We start from the raw sequence: 14,144 nt of genomic DNA on the forward strand, positions 1-14,144 counted from the left end.
TTGGCTGTATTTTAGGGGATCGATCGACCGATTAGACGCTTCCCTGATGGGATTGCATAATGGCTAAGAACCTAAACATCTAAAGAGCCTTTGTTTTGTATTTAAAATCACTTCTTAAAACTTAATATGTTTTACTTTTATGCTTTTTCATGCTTTATGTGTTTTTTTTATCCTATTCCTATTGTATACATACTCTATGTCCAGGGATCTGAGGGGATGCACTGATAATTTACAGGTTTCTTGTCTTTTCTTTCCTTTGATATCACAAAAATTGACTCTTTAATGGACACTTGGTGCATGAATTGACTTCATTCATTCATTCCATCAGTCAGTCTGTAACTGACTGCTCTATGATTATAGCCTATCTGCCCTCTAGAGGCTCTCTCATTAATGGAAATGTTGACAGATACTATAACAGGTCCATTCACTAGCCTGCCCTCTGCAGTCCACCTGAACTGTAGATGACACGATGTGTGTCCTTCTTAATCATGCCTTATATAACTGTATTAATTACATATATCTCAAAATCCTCAATAACATCTATCTGCCAATTTTCACCTTCCTGCCAGTGAGTGATTTATTCATTAATCTGCATTACTATTAATGCTGGATAAGAGTTCATTTGGCTATGTAGGTCAGCGAAGTATGCATGGATGTATATATGTGAAACCAATGACAAAAGCAGTATGTAGCAATCAAATGACATTTTATACGCAAAATGAACAATTTTGCAAAATATATACATGTATAGAAAATTAAAAGCTCATTAGTTTAATTTGTATCACAAAGCAAACTGTTTGAACAGCGAATAGAAGAAACGAGGAGAACATGTAAGAGAACTCTTGTCGAGCATTTCTTATAACAATATATCAAAGGTTTATTTTTTACTGGAACAATGAGCAAAGTGTTAGTCAAAAGTAACAGTGTATCCACCCTTCACACTCAGGAGGTAGGCTTTACATTAAAAAGTGAAGGACAGAAACATTCATTCTTACTCTCCAAGTCACACATTTAAGTATTCACAGCTTATGTAAACCAGTACATCTTAGACCTGGAAAAAAAAAACACTTTAGAACTTCTGCCTGGCTTTAATGTCCTCACTTTGCATTGCTCCACCATGAATGATGTATGGACGTGTGTGATTCACCATTCATTAGTGCCTGCTAACTGTGTCACTGACCTTTGGCCTCTTTTTCATCACAAGGTAAGGTCGTTTCATAAGCATTCAAGGTTACTCTGCTGGTGCTCTCGTTGTGACTGACTCTGGAAAACAGCATCATCTGGCTGCTTAAATGTAATGTAAGTAATGTAATGCCTATAGCTGGATGTCTGGCTGTTAGTTCATCAATAATGGAGAGTCCACGCGTGTTCAAGGCGAGGCCTAGATTGTCTTACCGCTCCACTGCTCTGTCACACATGCAAACACACCTGACGTTAACTAACCGAGAGGCTTTGATGAATTTCTGTGAGAGTGTTTAAATGGATGATTTATGTGCAGTGACCTTGTCCTCTTTATGTCAAAGCAAAACGCAATGATGAACCTACACAAACACACACACACACACAGCACAATACCGACACATGAAACACCCTTTCAGTTTTGATTCTCTGACTTTTGCATCAAAGCTGAAATGAGGCGACTCTTGAGTAACACAAAGGTCCAGCAATGATGGTAAAAAGATGAGGAGGAGGCTGTCAGGATGCCTTGGCGATGATGAGAATGCTCATGAGGAAGACCATGACGAAGAAGATCCACATGAAAAATCTATCCATCACCTTGGCAACCTTCTTCCACTCCGCTGCCTTGACGCAAGTAGCTCTCTGCTCACGGAAGCAGTTTGCGATGTACTGGATGTTCTTCACCACCTGACGGAGAGACAGATTGATGAGCTGAAGGAAGTTTGAATCGGCGACTTTAAGTAATAGCAGGATCCCTTAAGGCTTGAAGAAGAAACTTTAGAAGAGGAAGAGCACTCAGATAATTAGGTAGGTGAGTAAAAGGAGCACCTGATTATGTTGGAGGCAGGGGCAGCTGCAGGGGCAGGCTGGGACCTGAAGTTTATCTGAGGGATAGAGGAGCTGCTCCTTCAGCCCTCCATTCAGGTGCTGGAGGTTTCGTGGATGAGGAGGGGCCTGGTAGTCCAGTTCGTCCCGCCTGATGTGTTGGTAGCGTTGTGTGGACTCTCGCTTCCCCTCACCCCTCTCCAGTCTGGAGGCATGGTTGTTATGGTTGTTGTAGTGGTGATGTCTGCTGTTTGCATTGCCGTTTGCCTGGTTTTTGTGATGTTTGTTGTGATGATGCACGCTGTGGCCATTACTGTACTTGTACTGGTCGTTGTCATAATGGTAGAGGCCATTGTTGTAACAGTCATCAGGGTAGCAGTTCCTGTCACTCATGGGTTCCTCTGGGTACAGAGGGGTCCTCTCACTCTCTGGTGTGGTGCAGTTCTCCCCCACCTCGTAGACGAAGAAGATTTTGGACATGTAGTCTATGATGAGCACCTTAGCCCAGTGAGGGACTGGCTTGGCCTCAGCTCCACAGAAATGAATGTTCATGATGAAGATGGTGAGAGAGGTGGAGGCTGTGATCATAGTCATGGTGGCTATGTAGTACTTCCCTGGAGGAGAAGACAGACAAAAGAGTTATAAACGGGAAATAGTTGACAGGCAACACATACATAGCAGCCCTCAGTTGTAAAATTCAAGGTTTCACATTTACACAAAAAATGTCCATCAGCTATGCTTTGGAAAGTTATGCAATGGAAATCTGAAATATCACATATATCGTGGTACACAGATACTGTTTATCCTGAAATATTCTGGTGAACAGATCAGAAATCTGAACAGCTATTTAATTCTGATGTGTTTAAGTTTGCTAATTTTGTCTCAAAAGCCTGAAAAAGAAGGCAAGATGGACTACTTACTGAGTATTTACTGATCTGGTCTTAAGATTTGATTTTGGAAGAAGTTGTTGTTTTTATATTTTGGAACTTTTTCTATTGTTTGGAAATGTATTCACAGCATTCTTGTTCTGACTTGTATGAATTGGTGGTGCTTTGTGCGAGCAGGCTGAGCATAGTTGTATGCCTGATATAAAAAATTCATTCATTTATTCATTAATATATGAATGAAAGAGAGGTGTAGCTAATTTTGTCGGAAAGTTATATAATTGAGTTTCATATGGAGGCACATTTCCACCAGGAAAAGAAACAAATGGATGAAAAGTTGATGATGATAAAAACATAATAAGTAAACATTTCATAGATTTGACTAAGCATTTTAAATTTTGGACTCACTATATCATCATTTTGAAATGATTAGATCAAAATGTTTTGCTAAGTAGCTCATAAGTTTGACTTACCATGAGTAGTTTTAGTTTTATCATGCACAACTTTGCATCTATTTCCTTCTTTTTCTGTGGGAAAAAGGCTTCCATAGCTTCAATAGTTAAAGAACAAGGAAAAACAGAACGCCTAGAATAACTAACCTATATAAGGCATGCTTTCTGCAGGAGGCATGCTCTCAGCCACCAGCAACTGGAACACAGTGAGTGCCAGCAGTACCGTGACCCCCAGGGAAACCTTTTCCCCGGAGTCAGCCGGCAGGTAGAAACCCAGCGGGGCCAGGAACGAGATGAGGAAACAAGGCACAAGCAGGTTGAAGATGTAGAAAGAGGAGCGGCGCTTCAGGAGCAGGGTGTAGGTGATTTCAGTGTAAGGATCAGAGCAGCAGCCATACATCATGACGTTTCTAACGGCCGGCATGCCGTGGCACTCCCACTCCACGTTCTCCACAAAGTCAGACAGGTCGCCGCTGTCCATTCCCAAGCTGATGTCCACCTGAGAAGAAGACACACACCCAAGTGATGTAAATACAAATACTAACAGAGTGATAAATAAAACACTTTTATGTGTTATTTCCTGTAGATATTGTTGGTTTACAATGAAGAGTTCAGAAAAAAGAAGCTCATTCAAGGCCAGAAGAACTGGAGCCTGTCACATGGTATATAACTATAAAACTGTTACATGCCCTGTACAGGTTATACTATACTACTGTATGAGCAATATAGAGTTTTTGTTCCACCAGTTGAACAAGGCAAAACCAAAGTGCACATAAGAAAAACATGCAAATCACACAAAAATCAACTAGAACTATGGCTGTCATCCATCAGCCATCCCAGCTGAATTTGTGCTCCTTAAAATGTTGTTTATAAGGTAAAAAATATGGGAAGGTGGGGGCTTGTAATTTGGGGGAACAAACCCTTAAAAGTGATGTCTCTTTTTGTCTTTGGTTATTACCTTATTCTGTTAATGCTGTTGCTTATTAACAGATCACTTGTTTTCTCTTGTTCTATCTTTTTCCATTTTGCCGACTCTCCCTGTCTCTCTCTCTCTTTTTCTTTCTCACTTGTATATGTTGTGCTTATAAAAATGTTCTATCTGGTTGTTTGTAACATATGTGATTTTAGTTTTAGGTTGCCTTTTCATATCTGGCCAGGGACAACAGATGAAAATTAGCCTCTTAGGCTAACTCTGGCTCATTAACATTTATATGTTCATCAGTGAACACTGTCCCTGACAAATTAACTAATAAATGAAATGGAATGAAATAAAATGAGTCTTAAACCTTCTGGAGGCTTGAAAGATGGTTATAAAAAGTTTTATATTTTGTTTCTTTCATGAGCAACTTCGATCACGTCATTACAATACATTCCAAAGGTGACAGGTTTTCTCTATGTAAAAAAAGGATCAAAAAGTCTATAGAACCGTCTTATACCACTCCTGTAGTGTAATCCAATTCTCCACTGATCATCATGAGATTATCAGTGTGTTATAAACACTTTTAGTTTCACCGTGGCTAAACACACTGCTGCTTTGTTGTGCTATTGACAGAAGCTCTAACTAAAGTGGAGAAGTGGACTGAATGGTTTGAAAGATTTCTATAGATGATTTGATACTTTTCAGCTGAGAAAGCACAAAAAAAACATTGTAAACAGCTGATTTCAAACTGACTTTACTGGTTTAAAAGCATAAATAAGTGTTTTAGAAGTCATGTTTCAATGAGCTGAGTTTAAAATTCAAAAGATATTGGGTGCAGTATCACTTTTAAGAGTGTTACATTCAGGGTCAATTGTGATAATCTTAAATCCTAAGCATTTACAGTATTCTAAATAAAAGGCTATGAATATGAACTGATTGAAATACACTTTTTTAACTCTCATCTCATTCACCCTACAGCTGCTCATACACACCTGGTTTCCATTGTAGGTCCAGGAGCCGAAGGTGAGGTTGCACTGCTGCCAGTCGAAGGGGAAGTAGGAGACGTCCACCACACAGGTGCTCTTTGTGATGGCTGGAGAGTCCCAGACGATCTCCCCATTGTAACGCAGCTTCACGTTGGTGTTGGATTGACCTGACGAATCCTCATCTGCTCTACACAGACATCAGAGGAAAGAACACAGTATGTTGTTGTTGCATGCACTCAGTCAGATACAAACACTGCTGCATTATGGGCGCTCATTTAAACATGCATTACCCAAAAAAGTGTAGAGTTTTTCTCTTTCTACCTCTCTGTCTGTCTCTATTTGTTTGTCTTTCCATTCTTTTTTTCCCTGTTTTGTTTTTGATCATCTGTCTCTTGTTACCGACTTGTTGTAGAGGACGATGTCAGGCTTCCAAACCAGGTCACTGGGGATGTTGATCATCTCTAGGTCATCATAGTCCTCCTTGTCCCACTTCAGGTAGGCATCATACCACACTTGCCTGATCCACAGGTATGTGGTTAGCACCTGGTTCCTCTCATCCTACACACACACACACACACACACACACACACACACACACACACACACACACACACACACACACACACTTACAGAGGGAGAGAGAGTGGTAGAGAATATGATTAAAATGAAATCCCTATTTTACACTTCAGTACACTGCCACTCAGTGCTGACATCTAGTGGTCCTAACAGGAACAGAGGCATGAAGGTAACACTGACACTTTGTATAACAGCCACACATTTTGTTCTGTAGCTCCTGAAGTCGAACCACGATCAAATTGAGGCACATTTCACTGATTTTCAAAGTCAACTTAGTAGTAATTAGGAGCCTGTAAAATGTGGATAATGTCCTCTGTGGCTCTTGAGGGAAATTTGTCAACTTTGTCACCCGGGTATCTTGGCTTAAGCTTGAAGACTACAAATAGAAACAGAAAACCAAACCAGGCCATAGAGTTGCACCATGGGAAGTAAGCAACTAAAAGTATGAGTGCTGCATCAGTTTTAACCTTTTGAGTTTTTTATGTAATCTCTTGTCTTTATGTAAGTGCAAAACTAAATCACTGGAGGCCTTTTTAAAGACATGCTTGCATTGGATATACAGTATCAGTATCCAGTGTGCAACAGCTAGATCTTAGGTTGTGTCATTCTTAGTGTAGCTTTGATATGTGCCACAGAGAAATGTGTTTGACATGTGCACCTCATTGGTAATGCTATATCTCCACATATCTCTGATTTTGAGCTGTTTTAGGCAAATCCATCTTTACAAAGTCATGTTGTGCAGCCAACCATTGTTCAAATCCACAGAATGTTTTAGTTTTTATTTCATTTATTTCTAGCAGACATCCAAAGATACCAAATATATCTGGCCAAATAAATGTGTATTGTTTTGATACAGAAAATATTATTTGATGTAACAGTACAGCCATAAGACACATTGCTTCCTGTTGTATTTTCATATTAGACTCAGTGATTCTCAGTGTAAGCACATTATAGCTTTAATATGGTTTTAGAACAATCTGATACAAGTAATTTTATTCTTATTATGTAATAATAAGAAATATAAGGGGGGTATTTAAAGACTACATTATCTGTATGTAGTTGGGGTACTGATACGTAGTTGTGTTTCCTCTCTACTCACCATGTCTTTGATCTGTGACAGTGTGATCTGCAAGGAGACATTCAGGGCGTCGTCTGTGTCCTCTACAGGTCTCAGAGCGTTGGAGTAGTTCTCCATCAGATCATTCAGAAGTTTGTGGGCGTAGTGACCCTGGGCACCATGGGACACTGCAGGACAAGAGGAGAGCAGAGGATGGATTTGATAAACAAACCAACCAAAAAAGAAAAGTGACAGTATTGTTAGGTGGCAATTGTAAAGAGAAGTAAAACAAGTTGAAAAAGAGCAAGGTAAAGTTGAGGAAGAAGCTGAAATACTAACCAGAGCTGATAGTTAATGGCCAGCAAAAACAAATTTCTGTATGACTTGTGTATCAGTTAGATACAGTATAGACAGCAAACTGATTCATCATGCAGAACTGACCTTGCACCAAAAGGCTGATCCAAACCATCAGTGCTGCTTTCCTCATTTTCAACCAGTCACAAGCTGAGGGATCAATTATTTAGCAAAGTAGTCACCGAGGCAGCCGGGGTCCAAATCCAGAGTGTCAATCTAATCTGATCTCCATTCTCTCCTGCTGAGTCTGAGCAAGCCGAGACCACAGAAAATTCTCGAAATCTTACATCCTGTCAGAAGCTCTGAATGCTTCGCTAGTTGTTAGTCGTAGTTTGCCTCTGTCACTGTCTCTGTGTGTGTGATCACTGCTCTGGAACAGGACCTGAGGCTATCACACTCACACACACACATACACCTATATACACACAGGTGTACTGCGGTATCACATAGCACACAAGCCCTGGGTGAAATGTGATGCCTGCAGCCCTATCCACTTGTGTACATGACCACAACCAACTGTACGACACACACACACACACACACACACACACACACACACACACACACACACACACTGAACCTTACTGCGCTACACAGCTAATGAGATGTGTCAGTCACACACATACAGTGACACTTTCTTACCTTTGCTCAGGTCATTCAAGATGAACACACACACACACGTTTGGGAGTATGAGACACATGTCATACACGCCACATGGCAATGAACTTTACATAGATCCAGGGTCAGATTTCACCCTGTAAACAGGAATCTTTAACATGAGGATAGTGAAGCTGTACACTGGTGGTAGATCAGTTATAAGAGCAGATTCCATCCTCTCCTTGTCTGTACATTGTGAAGAGATCAGTAACCAGAAATATACATCCAGGCCTGCAACGCCATGGAAATATGTTAACTTTTAGTGTTTTTATCTTGTCTTTAATAGGTTTTTAACCTTTCATTCTTTAAAGTTCTTGTGTAATACCTAGTTTGTGTTACAGGCCATTTGTAGTTTGTTTATGTCTTTTATTTTATTTGCATGTGCAGGTCCCATGCTGAATTTAATCTGTTTTTTTTGTGCATGTGTTGGCTTTCCGTGTTTTCAGTATATTTGAAAAAGTGTGTTATGTGCATATTGTGTTATGACATGAAATGGAAAAAAAGGTCTGATTATCTATATGTGTTCAAGCACAACACTAAAGAATACTACTACTACTACAGTTGGAAAAGATATTGTTTGCTTAATTTAAAAGTGTTTCACAAGGTTAAACATGAAAAAAATAGATCTGGAGGAAACCAAATCTGCACATTGATTGTGAAATTAAATATAATTATTTCACCAAAAATTATGTTTATTACAATTTATCAAAGAAGAAAAAAGGTCAATTTGTGCTCAAATTATGTAGAACTGCTATACTACTTCTTCATAAACGGGTCGATACACTAATTTGTCCTGTGTGTGATCTCAGGGAAAATGAAAATAAGTCTCATTTTGTTTTTTACTGCCTGTTGTATTGTAAGTTTTGTGATCTTATGTTTAATGACATAAAGGATAAAAGTATGAATGACTCACAGAGACTGAAATGGTTGTTTTAAAAAGAGACCTTTAAATTAACAACTTATTGGGTGAATGCATGGATGTTCAGGAAGTAAACCTTATATCAGTAAGAGATGGATGATTATTATGTAAGTTTATTATTATTAATATTATCATTATTATTATTATCATTGTTGATGTGAATTTCTTTTTTGTTGGTGCTGTGGATTTGGCGTGAGTTTTTTAGATTAATTTGTGACCAGCACAACCTGAAGCTGTTGTAGGACTGACATTTGGTAAAGGTGTCATATAATCCTATGAGGGGTGGGCCAGGACACTTAAATAAAAAATTCATTCATTCATTCATTCATTCACCAAGACTACAAAGAGGACTAAGAAAGAAAAATATTTAACCAGTATTATTATCGGAGGAAACCATATAGAAAGGTGCATCTGCAAACCTCAAAGTCTCTACCTGGAAAAAGGAAAATCCCTGATAAAAAAATTAAATATTAAAAATTAAAAAAACTATGAGTGGGGAAGAATGGATTTAGTTGAACGAATGCATTTGTCACATAACCTATAACTCTCTTTACACACATCATATTAACTTTGTTTTAGCTTAGAATGACATTGTGTGTATGTGAATGGTTGTTTCATCTGCTGGTTTTGCCTGAAGCTGCTAAAGATTTGAATAATCATTTTTTAACCAGTAAATATAGAAAAAGCTGCAAGGTAAAGAAGCAAAGCCAGTAACCGAAACACTTCTGGTAAATCATGAGTAATACTCTCCTTTCCCTCAACCAGCGTGTTAATGTCACTGTGGCTTGCAGCTATCAGTTGTGAGTTCATTGTGTAAATATGAGGATAAAGAGAAATAATGCTTCAATTTATAATGTTGACTTTACCTGTTAAATTGTATATAGTGTTAGATACAAGTGTTATTTGTTTGTATGTTTGTATGTTTTTTGATAAGTGAGATGTACAAAAATATTGAGCCTATGTACAGGTTTGAGAATCGAAAGCTATAAAGTATATAGAAACTACACAGTATGTATGTATTTTTATATTTTGAGATAAATATGGACAAATATTCAGAATCCACAGAAATCTGTGGTGATGAAACTAAAGTTTTGGAGTAAAATTGGGTAGTTTAACACTTACATACTGTTCGTATTCTGACCTTTCACAGTATCCCCTCATAATTAGTCTCTATACCAAATTTCTGAACCACAAATCTATTTTCCATTCATAAATACATCATCAGCCATTAATAAATTGGCGATTAATCCTCAATGAAGCTTGCAGAGAGAGTGTATTCTTTTGGTTTTACACTATTTGTTATGGAGAAAAAACATTCACAACACACTGTATTATAATGGTCCTATGTTACCTAAAACAGGACATAACAGCCATTATGATTTCAATGAATGTTACTGAATGTGAAGAACATTTTTGAAAGGTGATTTTAGAATAAATGCAGGTCAAACTGAACCCAGAACTTTCTCTACTTTTTGTACAAAAATGTTTATCAGCTGCGCAAAAATTTTTAAAAAAGTTAGAAATATTTCCATTTTTGTATATTCTGTCATAAAATGTCAGGCTAAAAGAAAGTTGTTTAGAGTGTTATTACTGAACAATATGTGAGGGTTAAGACATAAAGAACGTGTCTCTAATATGAGAACCACAAAGGCCTAATGTTGTATTTTTGCAATGTTATGAGGAAGGTGGTGAAAAACCTGTACAAGCAAAGGTCACACGTATCTTCAGACAACTAGTGCTCATTATGTGTAAAGTCACTCGGACTGGACCACTTCCAAAGAAACCGATAATGTATACGCAGCATGAATCAAAACCTTTGTTTCAAGTAAATAATGAATCAAACAACGTCAGTAAGAAATATTACTGACATTGTCATGTTGTCTGTGTTATTCTGCAGAGTACTGTGCATTACAACGTGATGTGTTAATGTGTCACTGAGTTTCTGTGGTACTGAGCTCGCATAGGACAGGTGTTTCCTGTGTGCGAGTGTGTCTGTTTGTGTGTGTGTGTGTGTGTGTGTGTGTGTGTGTGTGTGTGTGTGAGTGAGTGAGAGACTGACAGAGGAAGAAACACAGGCTGAGAGGGTAAAATGTATGTTTGTATGCTGAAGAGAAAAAGTAACATTTATGAGCTTATTTTAATATATGAACTGTACAAAAAGGAGAAGCAATGTGAGATTGTGAGTTATAATGATGGCACAGATCAGCACATCAGGGTTTGCATGTGTTGGTGTTCTGAGTTGGGGAGATTCAGAGGGGAGACATGGTAGAAGTGACAGCTAAGGAAGTGTGTATGCATGTGTGCGCACGCGTGTGTGTGTGTGTATACTATGATTATCACCATCCTACAATAATCGGCAATATCTGGTGAACAATGCTTGCCTGCAGTAGTAGAAGTCATTTTAAATGTACAGTGTGAAAGTAATTCTGGGGAAAGTGAGCAACACAGTCATGATGTGAATCTTCTTGTGACTTTATTGATAAGTATAAGAAAAAAAACTGACGATGAATTGGTCTTACTAACAAGTATTGTAAAGTCTGATATAGTAGTTTTATTGATAAGTATAAGAAAAAAAACTGACAATGAATTGGTCTTACTAACAAGTATTGTAAAGTCTGATATAGTAGTTTAATCCTTTGTGCCGTAGACCTTCACTCTTTTCCAAAAACTACTACAAACGCATCAATGAGCAACACTGTTGTGCTGGTTGACATGTTCCTTCATGGGCTTTTTTTCAAGGGAAACATTTTGACATATCACAGTAGGAAAAGCACTGCTGTCAATAACAAAATTAATGTCGGATGAATTCCATTTGGCAGCTTCAGTTTCAGGGTCCTGGTATGCTGGCTCACTGTCACACTGTCATGGCTTACTGGGACACTTGAATAGAACAGAGCCATTGTTAATGTTATTAGTTAAGCTTGTGCAACAAGGTCTATTAGGATGAATATGACCACTGTGCTGCAGACATGGTTGGGAGGTTGGAAAGTTTTGAGAGACAACGGTTTGTTGGTTTCAGTCTTTAATGGGATTTATTGACGATAACAAACATAAAGGATATCACCAACCTGATCCTTTAATGTCAGGTAATAATATCATTTTGAAATGCTAATAATTCACAATTCAGTGTTGCTATTTCTGCTCAAAACTTAAAAACTATTGAAATCAATGATGGTAAAGATAGAGTACAAGTTACAAAATGTGTTTTTTTTTTTTTTTTTTGTATCTTTTTATATTGAATCAATTATTTGTATTTTTGTAATTTGTAGTATGACAGGGGAGTCAGATGATTGCCTCTTGTTGCCACTGTTGTTAACTCGTTATAGTGGGGAAAGCACAGTTGTGACTAATAAAACTAATGACAGTTCTTGTTTATTTAGCTGTACCAGTAAGCCATGCCAGTGAGCCGGCATGCACAGTACCAAAGTCTTATAACACCTAAATGCCTAAAGGAAATGTAGTCTTTATTAGTTACACTTGTGCTTTTTGCTGCTATAATGTCAAAATGTTTGCTGTGAAAAAGACCTCGGATAACACATCAGAGGTTCTAGAGAAGCAAGTACACCCACTACCCAGTGACTGTGAAGTGGCTCTGCTGTGTACATTTCTGTATACCCTGTGTGTGTGTGTGTATGTGTGTGTGAGAGAGAGAGAGAGAGAGAGAGAGAGAGAGAGAGAGAGAGAGAGAGAGAGAGAGAGAGAGAGAGAGGGATAAGGCATTGTGGTAGTTGTGGGAGAAAGCACAAGAAGAGATGAAAGATGTGACCACAGCAGGCAGTCAAACAGGCTTTACTCTCAAAGCATAGCAAAGAATTAGCAATATGCAGACAATCTTTAAATGTATACCAACGTTTTATTATGTGATTATCTTATTTTATGTTGAATATTCAACAAGATAACTGTTTTGTTAATAAATGAGTGTGAATTTATTGCCACCTGTGTCAGATGATAATCGTTGGAGCTGTAACAAACTGCTTGTAAAGACAATAATAGGAATTGTCTTACATTTATTATGTTTTATCATGTTTTTACTTCAGACACATTAAAGTTTAACCAGAATCCTTTCAAGAAGTATTTGAATTTTTGCAACAGATTTAGTGGACATACAGACTTTCATATAGCCCGTAAGAGTGTTCAGATGGTCTGTTTGTATATGGATGTACATGACGTGTATTATGAGCATGAAAGTATGGCTAAAGTGTGTGTATGTGTATGTGTGTGTGTCTGTATGTGTGTGTGCGTGTGTGTGCACATAAAAAGACTGAATGAGTGTGTAAAATACAAAATGTGACTGGCTGAGAGTCATTGTGTGTGTTTGTACAAGTTTGACTGTATAATGTAAGCACATGTGTGTGTGTGTGTGTGTGTGTGTGTGTGTGCTGGGATGTGGTCGGGTGTTTTTCAGCGTATCCTTGAAAAGCCTGTATTGTACCTTACATCCTCAGCAGCTCTGAACACCACATGAGACAGAGAAATGTAGAGAAAGAGCGGGAGAGAAAGCACGAGGGGCGGAGGAACAGCTTGTCTGAGCTTTTTCCTGGTTGTTTGCTGTTCCTGGTCGTCTTTTTGCACTTTCTTTATAATTCAGTTATTACATATAAATCTTAAAGGCAGACTAACAAACAGCCTTCATTTCCTCATGTACTCCTCTTGTTGTATATTTAAACCCCTGAAACACACACTCACGTTCACACATCACATATATGGACAATCTCCTGTATTCTGTAGACACTAAACACAGAAACATAATGTATTTGAGACTATAAGCTTGCTCTCAGACAGTCTAAGGACAGAGCGTCTCGTGTTATACAGATTGTAAAGCCCTCTGAGGCAGATTTGTGTATGGGCTTACACATAAAACAGATTTGACTGCACTTGACTATAGATACAAAGGTTTAAAGTCATATCTGCGATCTAAACTGCATCACCATACGTCACTAAATCTTTTATCTAGTGCACGCTAGCTATGCATTGTTCTCACCAGTGCTACTGAACAATTTAATCATTTTCACGGTTCACATTTTGCTGCACGTCACTCTGAATTAATATTATATAACTGTATTGCAGACACACAGCACATACTGTGTGTGGCATCATTTTAAGGCTTTGTAAGCAAAACTATTTGCTCTGATCATCATTACTTTCAAGAAACAGCTTGTAATTACCATATATGTTGTAAAAATGTGTAATTTGTACAGTTTGTATATGAACATACAATGTAATGTGTATTTTAGTACAAATTTTATACTGTACTAAGTTTGGCAAATGGTAGTTTAAAACCCCATATATGTCTGTGATATGCAAAACATATAAGATGCAGCCTTTAGTATAATAA

At 38.0% G+C, this 14,144-nt stretch overlaps 1 protein-coding gene across 1 annotated transcript; it reads right to left on the reverse strand.

Moving 5' to 3' along the window:
- Positions 1-755: 755 nt before the first annotated feature.
- Positions 756-7,508, reverse strand: chrna9a (cholinergic receptor, nicotinic, alpha 9a). The gene is made up of 7 exons (XM_042389572.1): positions 7,320-7,508; positions 6,921-7,066; positions 5,649-5,803; positions 5,252-5,432; positions 3,488-3,839; positions 2,008-2,618; positions 756-1,866 (listed from the first exon to the last, which is right to left on the reverse strand). Exons 1-7 carry the CDS (start codon positions 7,363-7,365, stop codon positions 1,696-1,698), a joined length of 1,662 nt encoding a protein of 553 aa, XP_042245506.1. The 5' UTR covers positions 7,366-7,508; the 3' UTR covers positions 756-1,695.
- Positions 7,509-14,144: the final 6,636 nt, after the last annotated feature.

The sequence above is a fragment of the Thunnus maccoyii genome, chromosome 2 (assembly GCF_910596095.1).
Source record: "Thunnus maccoyii chromosome 2, fThuMac1.1, whole genome shotgun sequence".
Classification (NCBI taxonomy): domain Eukaryota; kingdom Metazoa; phylum Chordata; class Actinopteri; order Scombriformes; family Scombridae; genus Thunnus; species Thunnus maccoyii.

Bases quoted from the DNA above. Each gene is read 5' to 3' on its own strand.
- chrna9a (XM_042389572.1), bottom strand. From the start codon at position 7,365: ATGAGGAAAGCAGCACTGATGGTTTGGATCAGCCTTTTGGTGCAAG. The intron at 7,067-7,319 runs GTCAGTTCTGCA...CTTGTCCTGCAG, and splicing joins GATCAGCCTTTTGGTGCAAG to TGTCCCATGGTGCCCAGGGT. The intron at 5,804-6,920 runs GTGAGTAGAGAG...GTGTGTGTGTAG, and splicing joins TGTCACAGATCAAAGACATG to GATGAGAGGAACCAGGTGCT.